This window comes from Mangifera indica, unplaced genomic scaffold, assembly GCF_011075055.1.
Source record: "Mangifera indica cultivar Alphonso unplaced genomic scaffold, CATAS_Mindica_2.1 Un_0045, whole genome shotgun sequence".
NCBI lineage: Eukaryota > Viridiplantae > Streptophyta > Magnoliopsida > Sapindales > Anacardiaceae > Mangifera > Mangifera indica.
Genome location: NW_025401137.1, coordinates 83662 through 105292, shown reverse-complemented (window position 1 = coordinate 105292; position 21631 = coordinate 83662). Strand labels below are relative to the sequence as shown.

At 34.5% G+C, this 21631-nt stretch overlaps 3 protein-coding genes across 3 annotated transcripts; 1 reads left to right on the top strand and 2 right to left on the bottom strand.

Annotated features, from left to right (window-relative positions):
• Nucleotides 1-154: 154 nt before the first annotated feature.
• LOC123206688 (peptidyl-prolyl cis-trans isomerase CYP59-like) lies at nt 155-6224 on the bottom strand. Its single transcript, XM_044623888.1, has 14 exons — nt 6031-6224; nt 5827-5931; nt 5591-5708; nt 5322-5372; nt 4673-4764; nt 4469-4568; nt 3609-3731; nt 3424-3501; nt 2937-2983; nt 2788-2843; nt 1876-1916; nt 1302-1407; nt 1102-1222; nt 155-1031 (listed from the first exon to the last, which is right to left on the bottom strand). The coding sequence occupies exons 1-14, from the start codon at nt 6126-6128 to the stop codon at nt 374-376; spliced, it is 1794 nt and encodes a 597-aa protein (XP_044479823.1). The 5' UTR covers nt 6129-6224; the 3' UTR covers nt 155-373.
• A 692-nt stretch (nt 6225-6916) lies between these two features.
• On the top strand, nt 6917-10578 carry LOC123206670 (uncharacterized protein At4g15545-like). The gene is made up of 10 exons (XM_044623871.1): nt 6917-7390; nt 7896-7964; nt 8235-8288; nt 8398-8461; nt 8631-8705; nt 9013-9273; nt 9510-9555; nt 9658-9736; nt 9845-9977; nt 10324-10578. Exons 1-9 carry the CDS (start codon nt 7112-7114, stop codon nt 9935-9937), a joined length of 1020 nt encoding a protein of 339 aa, XP_044479806.1. The 5' UTR covers nt 6917-7111; the 3' UTR covers nt 9938-9977; nt 10324-10578.
• Nucleotides 10579-11889: 1311 nt separating this feature from the next.
• On the bottom strand, nt 11890-21370 carry LOC123206695 (valine--tRNA ligase, mitochondrial 1-like). The gene is made up of 21 exons (XM_044623894.1): nt 21191-21370; nt 21030-21095; nt 20883-20939; nt 20345-20520; nt 20171-20243; nt 19817-19882; nt 19645-19728; nt 19144-19221; nt 18944-19027; nt 18776-18855; nt 18243-18300; nt 17858-18160; nt 17592-17762; nt 17319-17509; nt 16720-17122; nt 15956-16207; nt 15355-15849; nt 14976-15082; nt 13204-13303; nt 12808-12956; nt 11890-12557 (listed from the first exon to the last, which is right to left on the bottom strand). The coding sequence occupies exons 1-21, from the start codon at nt 21329-21331 to the stop codon at nt 12395-12397; spliced, it is 3297 nt and encodes a 1098-aa protein (XP_044479829.1). The 5' UTR covers nt 21332-21370; the 3' UTR covers nt 11890-12394.
• Between the last annotated feature and the right edge of the window lie 261 nt (nt 21371-21631).

The window sequence follows — 21631 nt, the reverse complement described above, 5'->3', positions numbered from 1 at the left end:
CTTTATCGATATATATCAAAATAATATCATCATGTTTAACTTAATTATAGTACTCAGCTCAAACTTGACTTATATTGTAATCAAATTCAAACTCAATCTGGTCTAAAATAAGTTTGTCGAACACAAGTCTAGGTTTGAATTTAACTCTTTCAAATCAAGTCAAACTTAAAAGGGGCCAAACTCTAGGCTTGAATCCACCCATCAAATTCACAAATGAATAAGTCTTTGTTTATACCAAAACGCCTGCCCTACAAGAGACTTCAATAGATGTGCAATAAGTTTAACAAACTACAGTTAACCACCCTGAAGTTTAATTATCAATTATGCTCGCGTAGAAATATAAAACTAAGAGAATTCGTGCATGTTGAAGACTTCAACTTCTTTTATCACCTCGGTCCCTTCTGTGGTCATCCTTGCTTCCATCTCTTCTATGTCGATTGTGATCACCATTACTATCTGTAACTACATGCCTATTGTCTCGTCTTTTATAACTATCTTCATCTCCATTATCCTTTCTATAACTTTGCTCCTTTCTTGTGTCTTGTCTCTCTCGCCTGTCCTCCCGAATATCACCAACATCATTTCTCTTTCTATAATCTCCATCGTCTCTCCTATCTCCAAAATCATCAATTTCAGCATTTCTCTTTCTATAGTCTCTGTTATCACTCCTTTTGGATTGGCTATCATCTCTTCTGTCTCTGTGGCGATCAGTATTATCAGAACTCTTTCTGTATGCCCGCTCATCCCTTCTGGGATAATTTCTATCCCCTTGTCTCTCCCCGTGCTTTTCCTTTGCCCTTCTCTCTTCAAGATGCTCCTGGTTTCTTTTATGGTCATCTCTATGATCCCTAGATCTGTCACTTTCCCTGTGCCTGTCTCTTAATTCTTTCTTTTCTTGATCCCTGTCTTTCCGCTCATAACTCTGCCTATTCATTTTTGATTTCTCCATTTGGTCATCCGGATCATGGCCTCGATGTCGCTTTTCTTGTCTGGGATTTTCCGGAGTGTCTCCATCAAATACCATTTCATACCTGCAAAAGTCGTAGCACCATCAGAAAGAGAAGAGGAATCTCATTACTGTAAGCGATTGATTTTACAAACCTGGAGTCGCTGTATCCACCATGCTGTCTGTTATCTTCCTTTAAGATATACTTGGGAGCTTGCTGCCCTGTGCAATCCTTTGCAATGTGATCAAGAGCACCACATTTGAAGCAGCCTCTCTCTGCAGCAAATAAAAAAAAAATATATAAATAAATAGACTTCAAAGGTTTTAAAAGCATTCTATCAACACTTTGACTAACCTTTACCCGGTTGGTTATTTCTGCGCCGGTACTGGTTCCAAAGTTTTGAGACACTTTGACTAAAATCGACATGTATCCTTCTATCATCAATCAATGCATTATCCATCTACGACCAAAAGACAGGATTAGCACATAGCAAAAGCACTAAGGCAACATTATTAATGAACAGAAACACAAGGTTGATATGTACGCTTGCAACAAATTGTCCAGAAAATCTAATACAGAAAGGACCAATTGAGTTCTGTTCATGAATTTCAACTGAAAATACATTACTATACTGTATCATGAAGGTCAGGGGAAGTCTACAATTCCTTCAAGTCTCACTCATGCAAATCGTAGGGTAAGAAAAAAATAATGCATTGTTTTTTAAGATTATGGGAACATGAAGATCCATCACCAAAAGGATGCAATACCTCAAGACAAATTCTTCCAGGCGAAAAGAGGATTCAAATTAAGAAAAGTACATCAGAAAATCTCCAATGCTTTTACTTTGATAAAAAAAGGGCACAAAATCCAGAAAACCAAAAAATGCAAAAATTTCAGAAAAGAAATAGCACTTCAAACCTTTAAATACCTTAGTGTAGGCTTGTTCACATGCTTCTTGTTCCTCAAACTCTGGTAGGAAAGCAAGTAATTGGTTATGGTCAGTTCAAAGTCATCAAGGAAACTAATGAACGGACGCACATCACATTACTCAAAATAAAGTAAAAGGTCAGACATGAAGACATATATATAGTGGATGGGATGTTAGCCTATGCCAGCTTTTGCAGTCAGTAATTTAATGGACAACATATCAATAGTTGTCCAACACATTGTTGTCATCCATCCTCGTACTTCCAAACAGACACATACTCAACTAATTAGATACTTATGGAGTTACTTTTGCCATAAATTACAATAGGACACTTCTGCTGTTGTCAGCCAAAAATGACAAAATCTTTCTAAGGCACATATGAATTGGATTTGATCCTCATATCTATTGATAATATGTTCACAATTCAAATATTCAATAATTCAGGATGAATCCATGGAGCAAAGCCCAAAAAACAACTATGAATCACCATTGCCCTTTTTCACCTCATCCCATCTACATGCCTCTTCAGGATCCATGTTCGAGCAAAATGTCATAATAGGTGGCAATCTCAAGTACCTTTTCTTTTTTTTCTGAGATTTTGACTAGAACCAATAAGAAAAGGAAAAAAGAATATCTAAATATTTACTAGAACATTTTCCATAACTAATTTATATGAAGTTCGAAACCATATTCTATCAAATATGAACTAAGAGATATAACAGTAATTTAAAACCAAAATGAGGATTGCAGTTGTTGATTCATGTACAGGAAATTGAAAATAGAAGAATGGAATAACCAGAAATAATAAAGAACTTACCCTTTTATACACTGCAAATTTCAGATTACATGTACTTCAAGTTCTCAACTCAAAAATGACAAAATAATAAAGCTCAGTGATAATCAAGCACTTACCAATGAAAGCATAGCATAAACTGTCTCCAGTCTTGTAATCACGGATTATTTCAGCCCTGTTATCATTTACAGTAAAAAAATATGACTCCCAAGAACCACACATATCAAAATATCACCAAATATTGAATCAACTAAAATTTATTTTTTACGATGTAACAGTTCCAAAACGTGAAAAGATCGTATGTAGGTCCTCATCCTGCATCAAAGAAAGAATGATTAAGCAATAACATAAGATGACAAACTTCATTAACAAGATTACAAGCTACATGCAGAAACACTTGATTATTTCTCATGATTTTAGCATTCCATGTGGTTGAATGGAAAGGAAAAACAGTGATGGAATGTGGTATACCCTATTTTTCCAGTCAAAACAAAGGAACGGTCAAGAGCAAAGTGTAATAGCTGAACAAGTGGGGAAAAAAAAAAACAATATTAAATCCCATCCCACGCACACAGAAATTTTCTTCATTTCAATTTTCCTTTGATTTTTGGCAAAAAGACGGGCCTAAAAGGAAAATCCCTATTCCATTTTCCTTTGACCTTTCTCCAAAAATATACAAAGTTAAATTGAAAAGATAGAAATGTTTTCACAATTCACACAATAATGTTACTACAACACAATGAACAAGCACTCACTTCAGTGACTGGATTGAGTTTACAGACAAATAGCACGTTCTCTGGAGGCTTTATGTCAGCATCAGGAATATCTCCAATCTGTAATGTACACAAAGTAATAGAATAAGAACATACCAGTCTACAAAGATGGAAGTTAATAGTCAGACAAAAATGACTGAATCATTATATATGCATAAAATTCTTACACTCTCAAGTACAACTGCACTGGAATGTGCATCCTTTTCACGGAGAACTTCCTCGAGCTGTACAGGGTCTAATTGCTCATCTAGGGGCACCCAATCATCCTCCAACCGTACTTCATCATCAATCTGAACACAAAGTTGAAAATTAGCCCAGACTATGGAGGTAACATGCTTACCAAAAAGGCAATATTTTGCCCAATAACCCAACTGAACTACATTATTCTATGCTGAAAAACAGTTCAAAAAGGTCTCACATTGGCAGTAATCAGCGTTACCAAAAAGTTGACAGAATGATTCTATGGGCTAGAATGACCTGAAGTAATCATTTGCTTCATTGATGTTATACATTACTTTGTCATCCATATTCAATGCATCATCCAAGTACCATACAGTACATGCCATTAAGCCCATAAATCACTCATGAAAACCAACTGAAACTGAAGTATCAAAGTCACCATCAATTTCCAGTACAACTGGCTTTGGGCATTGAGTTCAGGTGTAAGAATTAGTTAAAAGATCATAATCCCTCTATATGCTAAAAATTAGGTCAATCATACCACTATTCCTAACCCCTTTAATGTACATTCTGAAACTAAGAAGATTATTGTATACACTGCAGTAACTCTACAGAGGTGGGAAAGCATAATACTTATGGCCCTATCTGTAGATTTCCTCATGATAATCTTTAAACAGTTGTTGTGTTATGGTGTTTTACTAGACTGTTTTTCTTGATCAGATTAAAAATTTCTTACATAATTTTTCAGCAGAAACCATGCTTTCAAGCGCTATGTAAATTACTAATATCAGTTTATTCCTTAGATTCAGATCTTCTCACTAAAAGCTCAGCTGAAATTAGTCGGTACCTCATCTTTTGGTTTGCCTTCAGGTGAAGAATCAGGAATCAACTCAGCTAGCTGTGAAGGATCTTCAAAAGGATCCTCCAATATATAAGTGTGTTTAATTCTGTTCAAGTATAATACGTAGGATTGTTCAGATGAATTAACATGAGTAAAACAAAGTATAATTTAATAACCACTTCAACATATTCACAGTAGAATAGAACAAACCGGATATTTTTATATGGTCTGTTCTTCTCATCCACATAAGCTTCATTTATCCTAGTCAAAGTGTCAAGCCCTTCAGCTACCTCCCCAAATACCTGCAATAAAAAATTATGATGAAAGGAAAGTAGACCAACAAGAGGGTTTTAAATAAACAAAGTCACACTTCAAAAACATAAAAAGTTCCAGAAAACTTAAAAGCACTTCTCAGGTCTAGCTATTTTCCTCTGCTCCAAAGACTTGATAATCAGAGACTACCCTAGGTAACAGAGAGGGTTTTCTTTTTAAATTTTTGGTGCAAATGCCCAAAAAAAAAGAAAAAATAGAAGCATTATAGCGTTTAGGAAACATTGCCTACACTCCGATAATTCACAATGAGATGAGCAAAGTATCTTTCTATTATCACTAGAAACATAAATATTTCCAAGGACATAATCATATTGAGAAGTCACAAATCCAAAAACAGAAGGAAAAGAGAGACAATAAGACATCTCACATATAAAAAAAGTTATGAAACAGAGAAATTCTGTTTTATGTTATTGACAAGAACAAAAAACACATATGACATCCCAAAGCAATCATTCCCTCATTTGTTTTACAAATCAAGAATAGCAAGACAAATACTAAACAAGAAGTTGAGTATCGAGAGACTCACAGTGTGCTTCCCATCAAGATAGTCTAAATCCTCCCGCAAAGTGATATAGAACTGCAAACAAAAATCCAATTCCGTGACCACCAAAAAACCATTCAAGTCATCCATTTGCAAACATATGTTCCACTAAAATTCAAAATCAACTACAGTCACAACCATTTATCCAAGAAAATGTACTATGTGCACATCCATTTGATTTGTTTTCATTTTACATATAACAAAGAGCTCACACAAATGCATCAAAAATTTAAAAAAATATATATATATTAAACCTGAGAAGCATTAAGATCCTCTCCGGCACTAGCCATGGCAACAATGCCAGTCTTACTATGCTTCAAATCGACACGAATCTCATCGCCAAAAAACCGAGCCTGTTCACCATACAAAAATCTGAAACCATAACACAAATATATCTGTAAATCCTCACTTAGCTATTAATCAACCACACCTACACCTTCATAAACTTCAATAGATTCCACTACTAAACCTAATCTTCCAGCTTCCTTACTTGTACACAGAATCGCCGCCGGTTCCAGTTCCGGTCGGATCACCGGTCTGAGCCGTAAAATCTTTCTGAACCGTATGAAATAAACAGCCATTATAGTACTTAATCCTACATAAATTTAAAATATCAACATATTATCAGATTCCGACCGCTTTATAGTAGTCATAATAAGAAAACAAAATATTGAAGTTAAGTTACGTTACGTACTTGCAGAGCTTCAAGAAGTTCTTGGTGGTCAAAGGACACTTTTCTACAAACAGATCCAGCACAAGGTCACCTAAGCTCGTGACTATTAGCACCGACATATCGCACTTTCTCTTCCCCCTTCGCTTAGTTTGCCCTTGCCCTGTTAGTTCGTTTCTGTTTGGTTGCCGAGAAACTCGACGAGAGTACAAATGTTACGGCAGTTGTTTTGGACTTTATAGTGTTCTGATTTGTGGGCTGCGGAGCCCGGCTTTTTAGTTACTCTTATCATGGGCCAGTTTTGAAAGGCCCATGTTTCTTTATTGCGTTGCGTTTATGACCAGTTTGGAGTGGGTCTAGATTTGTTCGGATCAAGTTTTAACAAAATCCCGCATTAGCTCGTATCAATTAGTCCAATCTTAAAAAATATTAAAAATAATATTTAAAACAATTTTAATTATATAATTATTAAATATTATATTTGAATTACAATTAATCAAATTTGGATTTTGTATAACGATTATGCATATTTGTTTTCGTTTACAAAATTTTGCAGCATATATATGTCAACTTAGGGGTTTAACTGATAAACCATCAATTGAATGGTCAATCCCTAGGTTCGAGTTTAGTATAATAAAGTTTATATCGAATTTATAACATAACCACACTAGATTGGTTCATTGTTTTTTGTCGAATTGATTAAACCAATTGGTCTAGTATTGTATTCAAAATATTGAACCTATTTGACTTAAATCTGAATATTTAAATCGATTCGAACTTGGATAACCTGTGAAAACAAATCCTATGTTTAATTTGAGTTGGAGTTTGATTTGGAGTGAATGCTAAATGGACCAAGCATAGTTTGGAGGGAAATGTCATTAAATAAATAAATTTCAAATCCAGACAAATCAAAGCTAATAAATTTGCCTTCCAAGCTGAACAAGCAAACACAGAAGTGCTTCTGTAAAAGCGCACTCTCCGAAATCTCTCTAAATCGTTGCATAGAACTCTCCGAAAATATAAATTCACGCAACTAAATTGCAATAAAATTAGATAATTACTTTTAAAAAATTTTGGTTTGGTTGAGAGATCGAGAGAGATTGTTATGGCGCAGAACGGCGGCGGGGGGCCGGATTTTCATTTATCGGACGAAATACTGGCGGTGATACCGACGGATCCGTACGACCAGCTGGATCTGGCGCGTAAGATCACGTCGATGGCAATCGCCTCGCGCGTGTCGAAGCTGGAGGCGGAGACGGAGATTTTGAGACAGAAGTTGTGCGAGAAGGATCGTTTGATATACGAACTTGAAGAGAGGCTCTCGCACTTGCAAAAAGTGTCCCAACAGGGTGAGTCCAATATGAAGACTCTCCTTGATAACAATGTGAGTTTTTTTTTTTTTCAGTTTTTAATATTCTTATATGGAGATTAAAGGATCTTTTTTTCTATTTTGGTTTAGATTGGATGATGGAAAAGTTGAGGGAAATGGAGGAAATTAGGGTTCTGTTTTCTTTAAAGTAAGAAATGGAATTAGAAGGTCTTTTGTGCGTGAGAAATTGGGAAATGTACCTTTCTTTTTGTGTGAATTTCGTAGTTAATAATTGATTTATTGGTATTCTGGTTTAATATAAAGACTGAGCTTTTGAAGAAACGAGATTCATTGGCAATGACCGTTAAGAATCTAATCTTTGTTATCTTTTTTTAGTTGATGAGAACTTTGGGAATGGGAAGAAGAAATTGGGTTTTGTGTTGATTTTTGTGAAATGGAATTAGAATTTTTTGTGTGAAAGCAAGGAATTTAGCTTGGTTGGATGAAATGCATTGTCATATTATTGATTGAATTTGATAAGGTGATTATTGATTCACTGCCATTTTGTATTTGGATAAAGATGAAGCTGTTGAAGGAACGAGATTCATTGTCAATGACTGTGAATAATCTCAGCCGTGATTTAGCCAAGGTGAGTGAATGCAAATTTTTTGAATAAAATGATGCTCCATTTTAACCTTCTAGTGGTAGGCCTCTGGTTTTTCCCTTGGAAAAGATGTAACTTTAACTCATCAAGGCTACATTAAGACATTGCTTCAAACTTGAATTAGTTCAGTGGGCAATTGGGCAAAAAATTATAACCTTAGCTTGATTATAGCGAGATGTGATCATATGTCTTCATTCAATTTTAAAATCTTGTTACATCTATTTGGCATTATGAGTGCTTCTGCTTCTTTGGCAGTTGGAGACATTTAAAAGACAGCTAATGCAATCATTGAATGAGGACAATTCTTCGGTATGCAAAGCATATACACATTTCAGTAGACAGTGGGCTTCTGTCCTGAGGGCAGAACTTTTTCATTTCAAACTTCTCACTAGGACTTCCTTTTGTTCCTCTTTAACAGCAAGCTGAAACTGTTGATATTGGGACCTGTGACCAGCCGGTTCCAAGAGCCTATCCTGACAAGGGTATTTTTAAACTGACTTAAGAAGCTTTCTATATTCAATATTGAATATAGTCTTTATTACTAGCTAATGGTACACAGTAACTTTATTGGCTAATTAATATAATTAAACTTCTTTTGGTGTTTGTCTGGTGGTCATTGTGCAATCAATTCTCATACCACTAATTTCTTAGATGAGGAGACCAATGGCTATACAGGGCATCATTCCTTCAGTGGCTCAACAGATACAGGAAATACAGTTGATGAAGGTAACCGGAATAGTCCTATCCTCACTGAGCATAGCTCATGCTTATATACAATAATCCTTTTATAATAAGTTTTATTTTGGTAACAAAATCATATGGTATGAAATGCAGCATGTAGGTGTATAGTGCACTTAATATAAATAACTAAAACTACTATTTTCCGCTCTCCACAGTAGATACATATGGCGTTAAAAATGCTCAACCACCGCTAATATTTAACAGCAAAGAAGAAAAGGTTGTCACTTGTAGTATTTTAAGTTGGATTAGTGCAACAAAAGTAATGTTCGTTTTAAAATGATTGTTCTGCCAGCGGCTTCTCGGAATACTACTCAAAGATTTTCTCTGACTCCATATATCACACCACAACTTACTCCATCTGGAACTCCAAAAGTTATAACAGCAAGTGTGTCCCCTAGAGGTTATTCTGCAGCTGGATCTCCCAAGAAAACATCTGATGCAACATCTCCAGCAAAACCTCAATATGATGGAAGAACTTCATCGTCTTCATGGTATCCATCAAGCCAGCAGTCATCAGCTGCAAATTCTCCTCCTCGTGCACGTTCACTTCCAGGTTCATAATGTTTAATTGCCATTTCTATAATGTCTGAGAGTTGTGTATCTTTATGTTGTTTTGTTTTAAGAGACCAATCCCTTGCACCTAGCAGATTCTAGTATCTACTTTGGTTATTCAATCATTTATGGCTGGTTGCATTCTATTGACTAGCACTTATCACCTGCTTCTCAAACATTGCTGGAATTATCTTCAGTGTCTATCTGAATATTCTCTATTTGCATTAAAAATTACAGGGCGCAATCCTCGAATCGATGGAAGAGAGTTTTTTCGTCAGGCTAGGTGAGTTATACTACTTCAATTGTAGTATATAGTTTGGTGACTGCTACACCAATATGGATTTTAGGTTCAAGACAGACTGATTTTGGTATATATGTATTTCAGGAGTCGCTTATCATATGAACAGTTCAGCGCATTTTTGGCTAATATCAAGGAATTAAATGCTCAGAAACAAACTCGAGAGGTAATCAGAGTCTAAATTGTTTCATTGTATTCTACATTGATGAAATTTTAAATCTGGCAATTTGATTGTAACCGAACAAATCATCGACTTCAATCTGTCACCATTTAGGAAACCTTGAGGAAAGCAGATGAGATTTTTGGGACAGATAATAAAGATCTTTTTCTATATTTTCAAGGATTGCTTAACCGTAACATTCACTAGAGCGTACAAGTCTCTCTACTTGAGCGGCTTACTCTAATAGGTATGCCTATCCTCGTTACCAACTATGTTGGATTTATTGGAATTTGAATGTCTTCATGCATGTTTACATGCCTCGCAATATTGGTTATTCTCTGTTCATAACCAATCTCATTTCTTATGCATATACTTTTTATAAAGGTGTGATATGGTAAGCTCATCTGTTTGTTTATCGGACAATTCAACCGATTTTATTACCTTTTCTTCTTTGAGTAAAGGTCAGTTTGATCAGCATTGTTTAGTGGTTTGGGGATTTGAACATAGATTTGAGTGGATTATGTATCAGCATACTAGGTTTTAAAATTTTTCATTCACCCACTCCTTTTCTTTTCCCTTTTCCATTGTTACAGGTCTCCTGTAGATACCTGCTTCTTAAAGGCACTTGTTGAGATTGACCCTGCAAGATTTGTTTTTGCTTTTTCTTGAACTAGTATATATTCAGAGGGCAATTTTCTCCAAATTTAGCTGATATTGCTCTCTCGCACGTGCTTTCTCTGTACACATGTTGTAATCCGTTTTCTTGGAGCCTTGTCCTGTTCCAAATCGAAGGGCATGTTTTCCTGGTCAGGAAATGGAGGTAAATAAATCCCTGTGCTTTGACAGTCTGTTTTTTGCGAAGTTTGGTGTGCATCAGTTACTAATTTTTAAGTGCCCAAAATTGGCAGAATATCGAGAGTTTGAACATCAATAAAAAATATATAAGAATGATTTTGTTCTCATCTCCAAACCCTCGTATTTGTTTTATCCTTTCTTCATTTATAGATTTAATGGCCCAAAGAAATTCCTTCTGGTCATCAATTATTTCTCAAACATGTTCTTTTGATTCCAAATTGAAAATTTTCCATATGATTTCAATTTTTTATTAATGTTTGAACATTTCAAACCCGTTTGATTCGATTAATTTTTTTATTACTAAAATTTAGAAGTTACCATAAATATAAATTGTTTTAAAAATTAATAGATATAAATTAATTGCGTAATTAGATAAAATGATATGTATAAATAATTGTGCTTATTGTTTAATTGGTAAACTTCTAAACTTAGAATAAAATTATTATATGATTAAGATTTATTTAGTAATAAATGATAATTGTCTTAAAAATAAAAAATAACTGTAATCTTTTATTATAATAAAATAATGTCAATAAAAATATATACAACAGCTGAAACAGATCAAAATCTTATCACAAATTTTAAATAAATGTAAGATTGACTTTACCTACAAACTCAAAACTTGAGGACAATGGTAGTCTTGATTTTGGTATCCCATTGGAAAGAGTGTTTCGGGTACTTTGTGTGGGAATGCTAGCTTATCTCCCTGGTAGTCTAATAAATAAAACTATGTATATATATATTTTATATATAATTTAAATTTATATGTAATATGTTATCTTATAATTAAAAAATTTTGAATTAAAGATAAAATAACATCTAATCATATAATAATATGTTACTTGTATACTTAAAGTGTGTTCAAAATACATATACACATAACATTATTCTTATAAATTCAATTTAAATAGAGTCTAAACAGAATCCAATTTTAGATTGACAAGTTAAGATTTAAATTTGATTAAAAAATAATTTATTTTTAAAATTAAACTAGTTCAAGATTGATAAACTTAATTCGAAAACAATTTGATTTTGAATTTGATCTAAATTGAATATGCTAGCTCAAGATAACAAGCTAGTCAAACTTAGTTAAAAAATAATTTGATTCAAATTAACTTCCATTGAAATGCTCGGATGGATTCAAACTTACTTTGTTTATGAAAAGTAGCACAATCTTTTACTCAACTATGACTTGTTTGATTTGTGCTGACTGAAAAGTGTACATATTTAACTAACCTGATTGAAAATGAATAAAATCAAGATGCTTTTATCACACTACAATCTTACTAGAGAAAGACCATGCAAAACAAGAATAAACCCTCTTCATGGGTTTAATTTATTTACACAAGACTAAGAAGTTCAAGTTCTGTTGTCCATTTACCAACGGCCGAGATTCAATAAGAGATGCCAAAATCTATTTTCTCAAAAATTATTTGTCGAACCCCACTAAACTACAACAAAGTACAAGCTCTAATTAAGTTTTGCTAAATCTGAGCTAGAAAGCATATGAAAATTGTTGCTCTCAAAAAAAGTTTGAAGTAAATATGACATCCAAAACAGCTAAGCCTGCAACTTTGAACCAGTACACAACCATGGTGATTAGAGTTTCATCTAATATCAGAGAGAATATTGCAAGGGCCTCAGTCTGTCTCCTTTGGAAAAGAAAAAGTAAAATTTGGTACAGATTGAGGCCCTAGCCATGACCGATGTTTGACTCTTTCTTTGGCCTCTCAAAAACAATCAATGTAATGCTGAAAGGATGTTGATCAAACTTACAGGATTTAACCTAAATCATGTGCATGGCTGGTGCTACTGCCCCATTTCAGCTTCCAAACGCAAGCTCTCATTTTCAAAAAATTCACATTCTTGCAGAAGTTTAGCGAGCTTCGCAGCATTCTCTTCTTGAATATGAGAAGGAACCTTTTCTTGATAACCAGTTGCATTAATTACCTTCTCCAACTTCTCCTTTTGTCTGTTAAAAGTTAACAATATTCATATCAAAAGGTTAAGGATTAAGAACCCAATAATATACTTCATGCATTAACAACTTGTATAAAAATAGGTATAAATTTTGATGTGTTATTATGTGATTAGATCATTTTGAATTAGAGATAAACATCCAATCATATAATGACAAATCAAAGTTTGTATCTGTGATTGTAAACATTTCATGCAAGTCTTAATTTCTCCCCCAAAGAAAAGGTTCTTGAATCAGGACTTACCTTTCTATGTCAGCCATCTTATTCTTGATCTTTTCAAGCTCTTGTTTTGTGTCAAGAGTCCCTTGAACCTTAAGATAAATTTTAAGTTCTTCATTCACAGTATCGAATGCACATCCAACAGGAGCATTGTCTCTTCCACTCAATAAAACCTGTTTGAACGTGTCACATAAAAGAAACTCATAAAATAATACAAAACAAAAAATGCAAATTCACTAAAAATATGAAAATATACAGCATTCTGAAACTGAAATTTTAACTCTATCCTTCAGCAACTAGAGGCAGATGAAATGCAATGCGATCCAAATATAAGGTCAGCAAGTGAAATAAAAAATTAAAATTATCAAAAATGAAACACAATAAATCAAGAACCGCAGTAAAGAAAATTCAGCAATATACCTTTAAAGATGATATAGTGGCAAGTGTTACAATCTCCAATTCATGACTTTTGATAGTCCCTGCCAATTCTTCAGTTTGGCAAAATGCAAATGCTGGAAGCCTGAAGACATAACATAATGATTACAAAAGGTATTCTTACTCTATACAAATCTACGCTGAAAATTAAAATAACAAAATACACGTGTACTTCCTCTTAAGTATGTTCTGTTTTGATTGATGTAAAAAAATTTTGTTTGGATGATTTATTAATTAACAACACAATTTCTGGTATAAAGAAATGAATAATGAATACCATATCTTTCAAGACAATAAATTAGATACCTATACTAAACAACTGTTTGTTAAATTTATTAATGGTAAGATTGGCAGATCAAAGAGTGATCCAAAAATTAAAGGAAAGGAAAATTACTCTTCCGATCACGTGTTCGATGAAAAGGAAAATAAGAGGGATGAGCGTAGGGATGGCAATGGGGAGGGGATATCAATCCCCGTCCCCGTCCCCGTCCCCGCCCCGTCCCCGTTGTGGGGATAAAAAATAATCCCCGTCCCCTCCCTGCGAAGGAAAATCCCCTCCTCATCCCCTCCCCGTCCCCGCGGAAAAAAATCCTCTCCCCATCCCCGCCCCATCCCCACGGGGAAAAATCCCCTCCCCATCCCCGCCCCGTCCCCGCGGGGAAAAATCTCCTCCCCATACCCATAAATATAAATTTTAATTATTTTATATATTTCAATAAATAAAATAAATCATATTTTCCCAAAATATCACTTGCTACAAGAGCTACAAAATATTCTTTGTTATTTTAGTTCAAATATAAAGTTTTCATAAAATCTAACAATATACAATAATCAATCTCTTCATTAGTAGCTCTTCATGTATGTGATTTAGGGTAATTTTATAATAACATTAAATTTAACACTTTTCATTCACTTCAATTGATTTTATCAAGTTTATAATTTATTATTTTTTGTATGTAAAATCTGGTGGATTGACTAACTAAGTTTTGAAATTGAAATAAAATTAATTTGATGCATTTGCATTTTATGATAATGAGATTTTGGGGTTTTTTTAATATATTAGATTAATAGTTTAGAAATTAGTAAAAACTAATAATTGATAATTCAAAAATTAGTAAAATTAAAGTTATAGTTTTAATAAATCCTAATGTAAAAATTTCTAAAATTTAATAGTTTAGAAATTATTATATTAATATATTAGGTTTAGGGGGTGGGGAGGGGATGGGGCGGGGCAGGGCGGGGACACATGTATCCCCGTCCCCGACCCGTCCCAGATTATGGGGATTTTTTTCGTCCCCATCCTCGCCCCTTTCCCCGTTTTTATCGGGGAATCCCCTCCCCGTTAGGGGCGGGGAGGGTCAGGGCCCCTAAAATCGGGTCCAAATTGTCATCCCTAGATGAGCGTGATTCACAAATGCAAAACATTTTCATAAATCTTTTTTGCCATTATTTGATAGCCTTAAATATTTAGAATGGGTGGAAGCTGCATCACTAATACAAAGGAAGACTAAAAGTACAATGAGTTCAACAATCCCAAGGTGAATATTATTTGTAGAAATTAGGAACTAATCAAATAACAATTTCTGTATGCAATAATAAACACATTTTATTCACTGAAACATAATTATGAATTGTTTAATAATTTAGAAAAAGATATGCAAGTTTAATATTGTGTTGATGAATACAAAAAAAAAAAAAAAAAAGTATTGGCCTGATCTTTACTTGCTTAGAAAATGATTATCATGTCAATTGTTTACCTCTCATTTTTTTGCTTCCCAAGTACCTCTGCCCTTAGAGACCTAAGGCATCTCACAGTGGACTCAACAGTCTTCATTTCTTTTTCGGCCCTTTCATTTGTCCAGAACTGCAAACAATCAAAATGGACAGTGATCATACAAAAAACTGAAACCACAGGTTTAAGTCAACTAGCATCTTATAATCCACATCTATTACCTCTTTGTATATTTTTTTCAATTATACACAACTATCCCTCATTAAAATATATAAAAATATATCATCAATTGCCAAGCTGATCCTACCAATACTCTAAATAGTTTCCCTAGAAGTACAAAAAGACTCCAAGTCAAAACGTAGTCGATTCCTACCTCAAAACCCAATCACTGAAACTAAAATTACCTCAACAGGTGATGGGTATTCACATAACATGATTGATTCTTTTCTTGTATGGCCACTTGGTTGTGGGAGGCGCTGCCACAATTCTTCAGTGACAAATGGCATAAATGGATGCAGTAAACGCAAGCCATTTTCCAGGCAGACCCAGAGAGCATCTTGTGCAGAAGTCCTCTCAGAGACAAATGCATCGCCAACAAAGTAAGGCTTTATTGCCTCAATAAAAACATCACAAAACTCATATTGCCACCACGAATACACTGTGCTGGCTGCTGCAGAGAATTCAAATGAATTTAATGATGTTACAGTTTCTGATATGGCCCCGTTCAGCACTGAGAGAATCCATTTGCAGCTAAATGGCATGAGTTCTGGTTTGATACTCAATGGAGGGACATAATCCTCTCCAAGTTTACTCATAGCAAATCGAACAGCATTCCACAGTTTGTTACACCATTGACGATATCCCACAACTCTTTGAATATCCAAATTTATTTTATCAGACTGAAATAATACATAAATGAAAATATATTTATTTAGATACATATTATGAGGATAATTCAGGTAGCACACTTAAACCATGAGGTAATCAATAGTCAGAAATGTAAACCTGAGCCGTGTATGAAACAAGTGCAAATCGAAGGGCATCTGTGCCACATTCAGCAATACCGTTAGGGAAGTCTTTCTTCTGTCCAGCTTTTGCAATAACCAGCTCACGAGGATCCAAGTTACCCTCCTCCAACCTCTTCTGAAGATCTTGAAGGGATATACCATTAATAACTTCAAGGGGATCAATAACATTTCCCAAAGACTTTGACATCTTTCGTCCATGTGCATCACGAATCATTGGATGCAGATATACCTGCAGGATATGAAATAGGCATTATCAGGACTGTTTCGTATTTTTACAAAGAAAATCTCATCTAAATTTCGGAAGGGAATGAATTAAAACTTCCTCAAGTTGCATGGTAACATAACATTTTCTAAGTCAAATATCTTAGTGACAGTTGTGTTACAAGAAACAGAGAAATTAGACATGTGGATGAGTGTTAAGCACACAGGTATTACATGGACAGTAGGAGCTATGTAACATAAAAAATCCATAACTTTACCAACTATGTCAACCAAAAGGAGGACAGAAACAAAACTTAAAGTTCTTTGTAGTAATGAGAATAATTTTTCATCAACTCAATGTTAGTTTGTATTGCTTAATCACTTAGCATCTCAACAACTAGCCAAAAGTAATACATTCTAATAAAAACCACACCTCAAACACTTTAGACCGATACCTATCCTGACCAGCCAACAAAATTAGAATCTAAGCACAACACATGGCTCTATACAGATTAAACTGAAAGTCAAGAATTCACTTACATGTCTGAAAGGTACATCACCCCCCAGTTTAATTCCTAACATCACCATCCGAGCGACCCAGAAAAAGAGAATGTCATGCCCAGTTTCAAGAACAGAAGTAGGATAAAATGTCTTCAGGTCATCTGTATCATCTGGCCACCCTAAAACTGATAATGGAAAGAGACCAGAAGAAAACCAGGTGTCAAGTACATCAGGATCCTGACACAACTCAAACTTCTTCCCAGAAAAATTTTTCCTAGCCTCTACTAGTGCCTCTTTCTCATCTCTAGCAACTATCCAACGGTCATTATATGAACCAATTTCCTTCAATTCATCATCTTCCAATGCAACATACCATGCAGGAATTCGGTGACCCCACCAAAGTTGCCTAGAGATGCACCAGTCACGAATGCCGTCAAGCCATCTGTCAATTTTTAATCTCAAAATCAGTGATATTGGTCAGGAGGCCATACCAACTCAAAATAAAATTAGGTAATTGATAAAGCAATAAATCCTTAGAATAAAAATGATAAGCACTCAATAGATTAACAAATTATTATCAGATACATTCACATCAATTTCCCATTAAAATTCAGACAATAATTATGACATGAGAGAACCTTCTCCATTCAGCCTTATATTGTTCTGGGATGATCTCAAGCTTCCCACTATTGACTGCACTAAGACCCTCTGCTGCCATGCTTTTGCAGTTAACATACCACTGGGGCTTTATCATTGGCTCTATAATGTCATTACTTCTTGAACAACGGCCAAGGCGCATCTCATTGTTTTTGGCACCTCTATACAACCCCTAATTGTATGAAAAAATAGTTATAAAAATAATTATACCGTACTATATAGAAGAATGGCAACTACTATGATATATCAAGAACCTTCTTTTGTAGTGCTTCAGTCACAGCCACACGGGCCTCAAAACGTAGCATGCCCTCAAATTCTGAACCACCATTACAATTTATTTTACCATCATCAGAAAAAATGTTTATAAATTCAAGATTATGCCGCTTGCCAACCTCAAAATCATTTGGATCATGGGCTGGAGTTATCTGCAAAAACATTAAGGGAAGGGCAATTGGAATAGCTTAAAGAGTAGAAAACCAATTAATTTTTAGCGTTCAAAGTTGAACATATGAATTCTTACCTTAACAGCTCCAGTCCCAAAGTTTGGATCAACAAGAATTCCGTCACAAACAATAGGAAGTTTTCTTCCATTAAACGGATGTATTGCAAATTTTCCATGCAAATGACTATACCTTGTATCATCAGGATGAATAGCTATGGCAGTATCACCGAGCATTGTTTCCACCCTAGTAGTGGCGACAACAATCTCACCCAATCCGTCATCCAGAGGATACGCAAATGATGTTAATACACCAAATTCAACTGGATTTTTATAACCAGGAACCTCTAACAGCGTTTTTTCTTTGATGTCAGTATAATCTACCTATAAACACAGAGTAACCTCCAAATTAAGCAGGAAACAATACAACAATTGCAAATTAAATTACTCTAAGGAAGTGACTAACCTCGATATCAGATATAGCTGTTCGTAAGACACAATCCCAATTCACTAGACGAAGATCCCTGCAAAAGATATAGTAAGACCCTCAAAGAAGATATTGCTAAAGAAAACCATAAAAGGATCAGATAAATATAGATTAAATTCATTTTTCATTGAAATTTATAAAGAACCAGTCTTTAGATCCCTCATCCATTAACAGTCCTTTTTAATTACTTGTTTGTATACCCAGGTATGAAAAAGTAACGGTCATGACAGTTTCCTATTTTAAAATATACATTTTAAAACAATACTATTAGAAAAAAGACACTCCAAATGTTTACTATGCAGCAAAAAGTTAACACAATTATCAACTAAACTTCACTACAATCAAATTCATAGAGGCCAAATAATTAAGATATTTAAAAATCCTTTCTAAACAAAAAGGAAAATCTCACACAATTTCAACCTTAAAATTAATCGAGGATAATTAATCTTATCATCAACATAAATGATTGTCACATCATGCAAATACCAAAATAAGTCCAGCCACAAACTTACCGATATATGACACCTTCCTTGTGTAACTGAACAAAGGCCTCAGTTACAGCCTTTGATCGCTTATCATCCATTGTAAAGCACTAGAGAACAAAAAGAAGCATGACATAAAAATACATCAACATATATGAAATGGAAATAACATGCACAGCATGATATTCAAACTTTTACCTCTCGGGACCAATCAAGAGAGGCACCCAAACGACGTAGCTGTCCTAATATGGTCCCCCCATACTTGTCCTTCCATTTCCACACCTTTTAACCACAAGATCAACCAATACAAATGCAATTAATTAATTAAAATGTAATGGACATTATGGAGTATTGTATTATTAATAAGCTTAAACCAAATTCTGACAGTAGAAACTCACCTCAGATACAAAGGCCTCACGACCAAGGTCATGCCTGGTTAATTTCTGTTCACGCATTAGCTTCTTCTCCACAACCACCTGTCATATGGCAACCAAATATTTTAGTCAGAGATTAATATGTATTTGAACTTAAAAAATATTTCTTGCCCAGTCAACCAAATATGGAAGAACAATAATAACAACTGGTTAAAAAAAGGACTGGACTATCATAGTTGATTGTGCTGTTATTTCTGGAACATTACAGCTCCCTAGATTTAATTTAAGACCCAAGAATACATGGTGCTCAAAAATCTGCACAGAGACGTAATAGAACTGCATTGCATATGTAATTCTAAAAATTGATTAGGGAAGAAATCCCAGGTTCAATATTAAAATAACACCCATTTACAAAAGAATTTTGCATTTTTAGTACACCTGTGAACATATATATGCATAAGTAATAAATTAAATTTTCAGCCATTAATCCAAGATTGTTCGATTCCAGTGGTAGAAAAAACTGACCTGTGTTGATATCCCAGCATGGTCCATGCCAGGAACCCACAAAGTATTATATCCAGACATTCTCCTCCAACGGATAATCGTATCCTATGTAAGGTAAAAAACACAGGTAAGAAACATATACACTACAAAACAAAATAAAAGGAAAGCAGTAAACGATATATTACTCAGAGACCTGTATAGCAGTAGTAAGGGCATGACCTATGTGTAGAGCACCAGTCACATTTGGAGGTGGAAGAACCTGCAGAATGAAGTCCCATCATTAAAAAGAAACTTTAAAAAAAGGTCACATATAACTAGCAAGAATTTGCATCACATGAACAAGATGCTATCCAGCAAATTAATATTACATCTAACATCATCATCATCCAACTTATCTTTTAGGAGCCACAAAATAACATACAACATCTAAACTTGAAGACGTACCACTTCACACAGTGAATGCTTAGTTATTTGCGTAATCCATCAATCAAAAAGGTAATAAACTGCAAAATGTCATGATCTCCTAGAAATTAAGCTCAAAACTTACAATTACGAATGGTGGCTTGGAACTTTTAACATCTGCCACAAAAAAGCTGGATTTCTCCCACCACGGATACCATCTAGACAAAACTCAGATATAAAAGACACCCATAACATAAACTGATAAACAAACTCATTCAGTTAACAAATTGATAAATTAATTTCACCATCTAAAACTCACGACTTCTCAACCGCGGTTGGATTATACTGTTTGGCCATTAGCTTTGACATCCTTTTTCTCTCACCATGCGGAGTCTCTGGATCAACAAAATCATCAGGATTCTCTTCACTATCATCATGCTTCACATTCCGTTTTGCACTCTTCTTCGAAGAGCCTTGCACTTGTTTCTGTTGCTCCTTCACATTTACAAAATCACCAATATTTCCACATTCAATCAACATTCAATAAAAGAAAAAAAGCAATACTATAACTGCAAACATTCAAGATCATTCAATCATGTGGTGACATATTATCATTAGTACCCAAATTAGTAATCAATACAACTACAAGTAGTTTTACCCAACGAAAAATGCTACATTACTGAGACCTGTATCCAAATTTGCTCCTCAAATCAATAACTTGAGACAACTCACAACACATTTTGGCAACATGAAAAGATTATACCAGCGTCAATATAACTTAACAGGCAATGCTAATTCAAGTACATCATCAACAACAAAATATATTAAAAAATTACAATCAAGATAAAAAAAATCACCTTCATTTTTTCTGCTTTTTCCAATGCCTTAAGTTTCTTCAGTTCCTTCTCCTTCGCCTGCAAAAACAAAATTATTTTAAATAAAATTAAAATCATTACATATACATAAATAAGTATAAGTATAAATATTGTAAAGAAAACAGATACCTTTTCCTCTTTCTTCTTCTTTCGTTCGAGCTCTTCCTCAGTGAGGATCTTCCTCTCAGGTTCCGACTATTGAATTCAAAAGAATTTCAAAACACATCAGCGTAAAAAGTTGAATTTATGATCAGACAAAGCGAAATGGAAGGCGATGATAGGACGCTTACCATGACTGCTGAGGCGTGGAATGCACGCAAACAGAACGATGCTGGAGTGATGACAGCAGAGGCGCGAGAAGAAGAAGAAGTTGATTTGCAAGAGTAAAAATGGCGGAGAGGCGATAAAGTGAGCCGTGACTTAAACGACATCCGAAAAACGCGTTTTAGTGCAGCCGCTAAAACCCCCCACTTAATTATTGTGAACCCCGTTGAAATACCAATTTTTCCTTGTTACAATTACAGGTAGGACATTTTGATTTTTAACTAACAAAACGGTCCCTGAAATTACAGAAATTGCAAAATTCCCTTAACACAAAATAATTAAGAAATTGTGTCTTAATCATGAACTAATCAATATATCTCTACATGTGATGATTAGAATGTAATAGTTCTGCAAGAAAGCTCAAATAATTGGATTAATTTTTTTTGGATATTGTCAAAATTCATTTT

Excerpts from the sequence above, each read along its gene's own strand:
- LOC123206688 (XM_044623888.1), bottom strand. The coding sequence starts at position 6,128 with ATGTCGGTGCTAATAGTCACGAGCTTAGGTGACCTTGTGCTGGATCTG. Across the intron at positions 5,373-5,590 it reads AGGATCTTAATGCTTCTCAG|TTCTATATCACTTTGCGGGA; the intron begins GTTTAATATATA and ends TTTTGTTTGCAG. Across the intron at positions 3,732-4,468 it reads AAGGCAAACCAAAAGATGAG|ATTGATGATGAAGTACGGTT; the intron begins GTACCGACTAAT and ends CTTTGTGTTCAG.
- LOC123206695 (XM_044623894.1), bottom strand. The coding sequence starts at position 21,331 with ATGTCGTTTAAGTCACGGCTCACTTTATCGCCTCTCCGCCATTTTTAC. Across the intron at positions 19,028-19,143 it reads GTGAGGCCTTTGTATCTGAG|GTGTGGAAATGGAAGGACAA; the intron begins GTGAGTTTCTAC and ends TGTGGTTAAAAG. Across the intron at positions 18,301-18,775 it reads AAGGAAGGTGTCATATATCG|GGATCTTCGTCTAGTGAATT; the intron begins GTAAGTTTGTGG and ends TATCTTTTGCAG.
- LOC123206670 (XM_044623871.1), top strand. The coding sequence starts at position 7,112 with ATGGCGCAGAACGGCGGCGGGGGGCCGGATTTTCATTTATCGGACGAA. Across the intron at positions 8,289-8,397 it reads TGAATGAGGACAATTCTTCG|CAAGCTGAAACTGTTGATAT; the intron begins GTATGCAAAGCA and ends CCTCTTTAACAG. Across the intron at positions 9,274-9,509 it reads TCGTGCACGTTCACTTCCAG|GGCGCAATCCTCGAATCGAT; the intron begins GTTCATAATGTT and ends TAAAAATTACAG.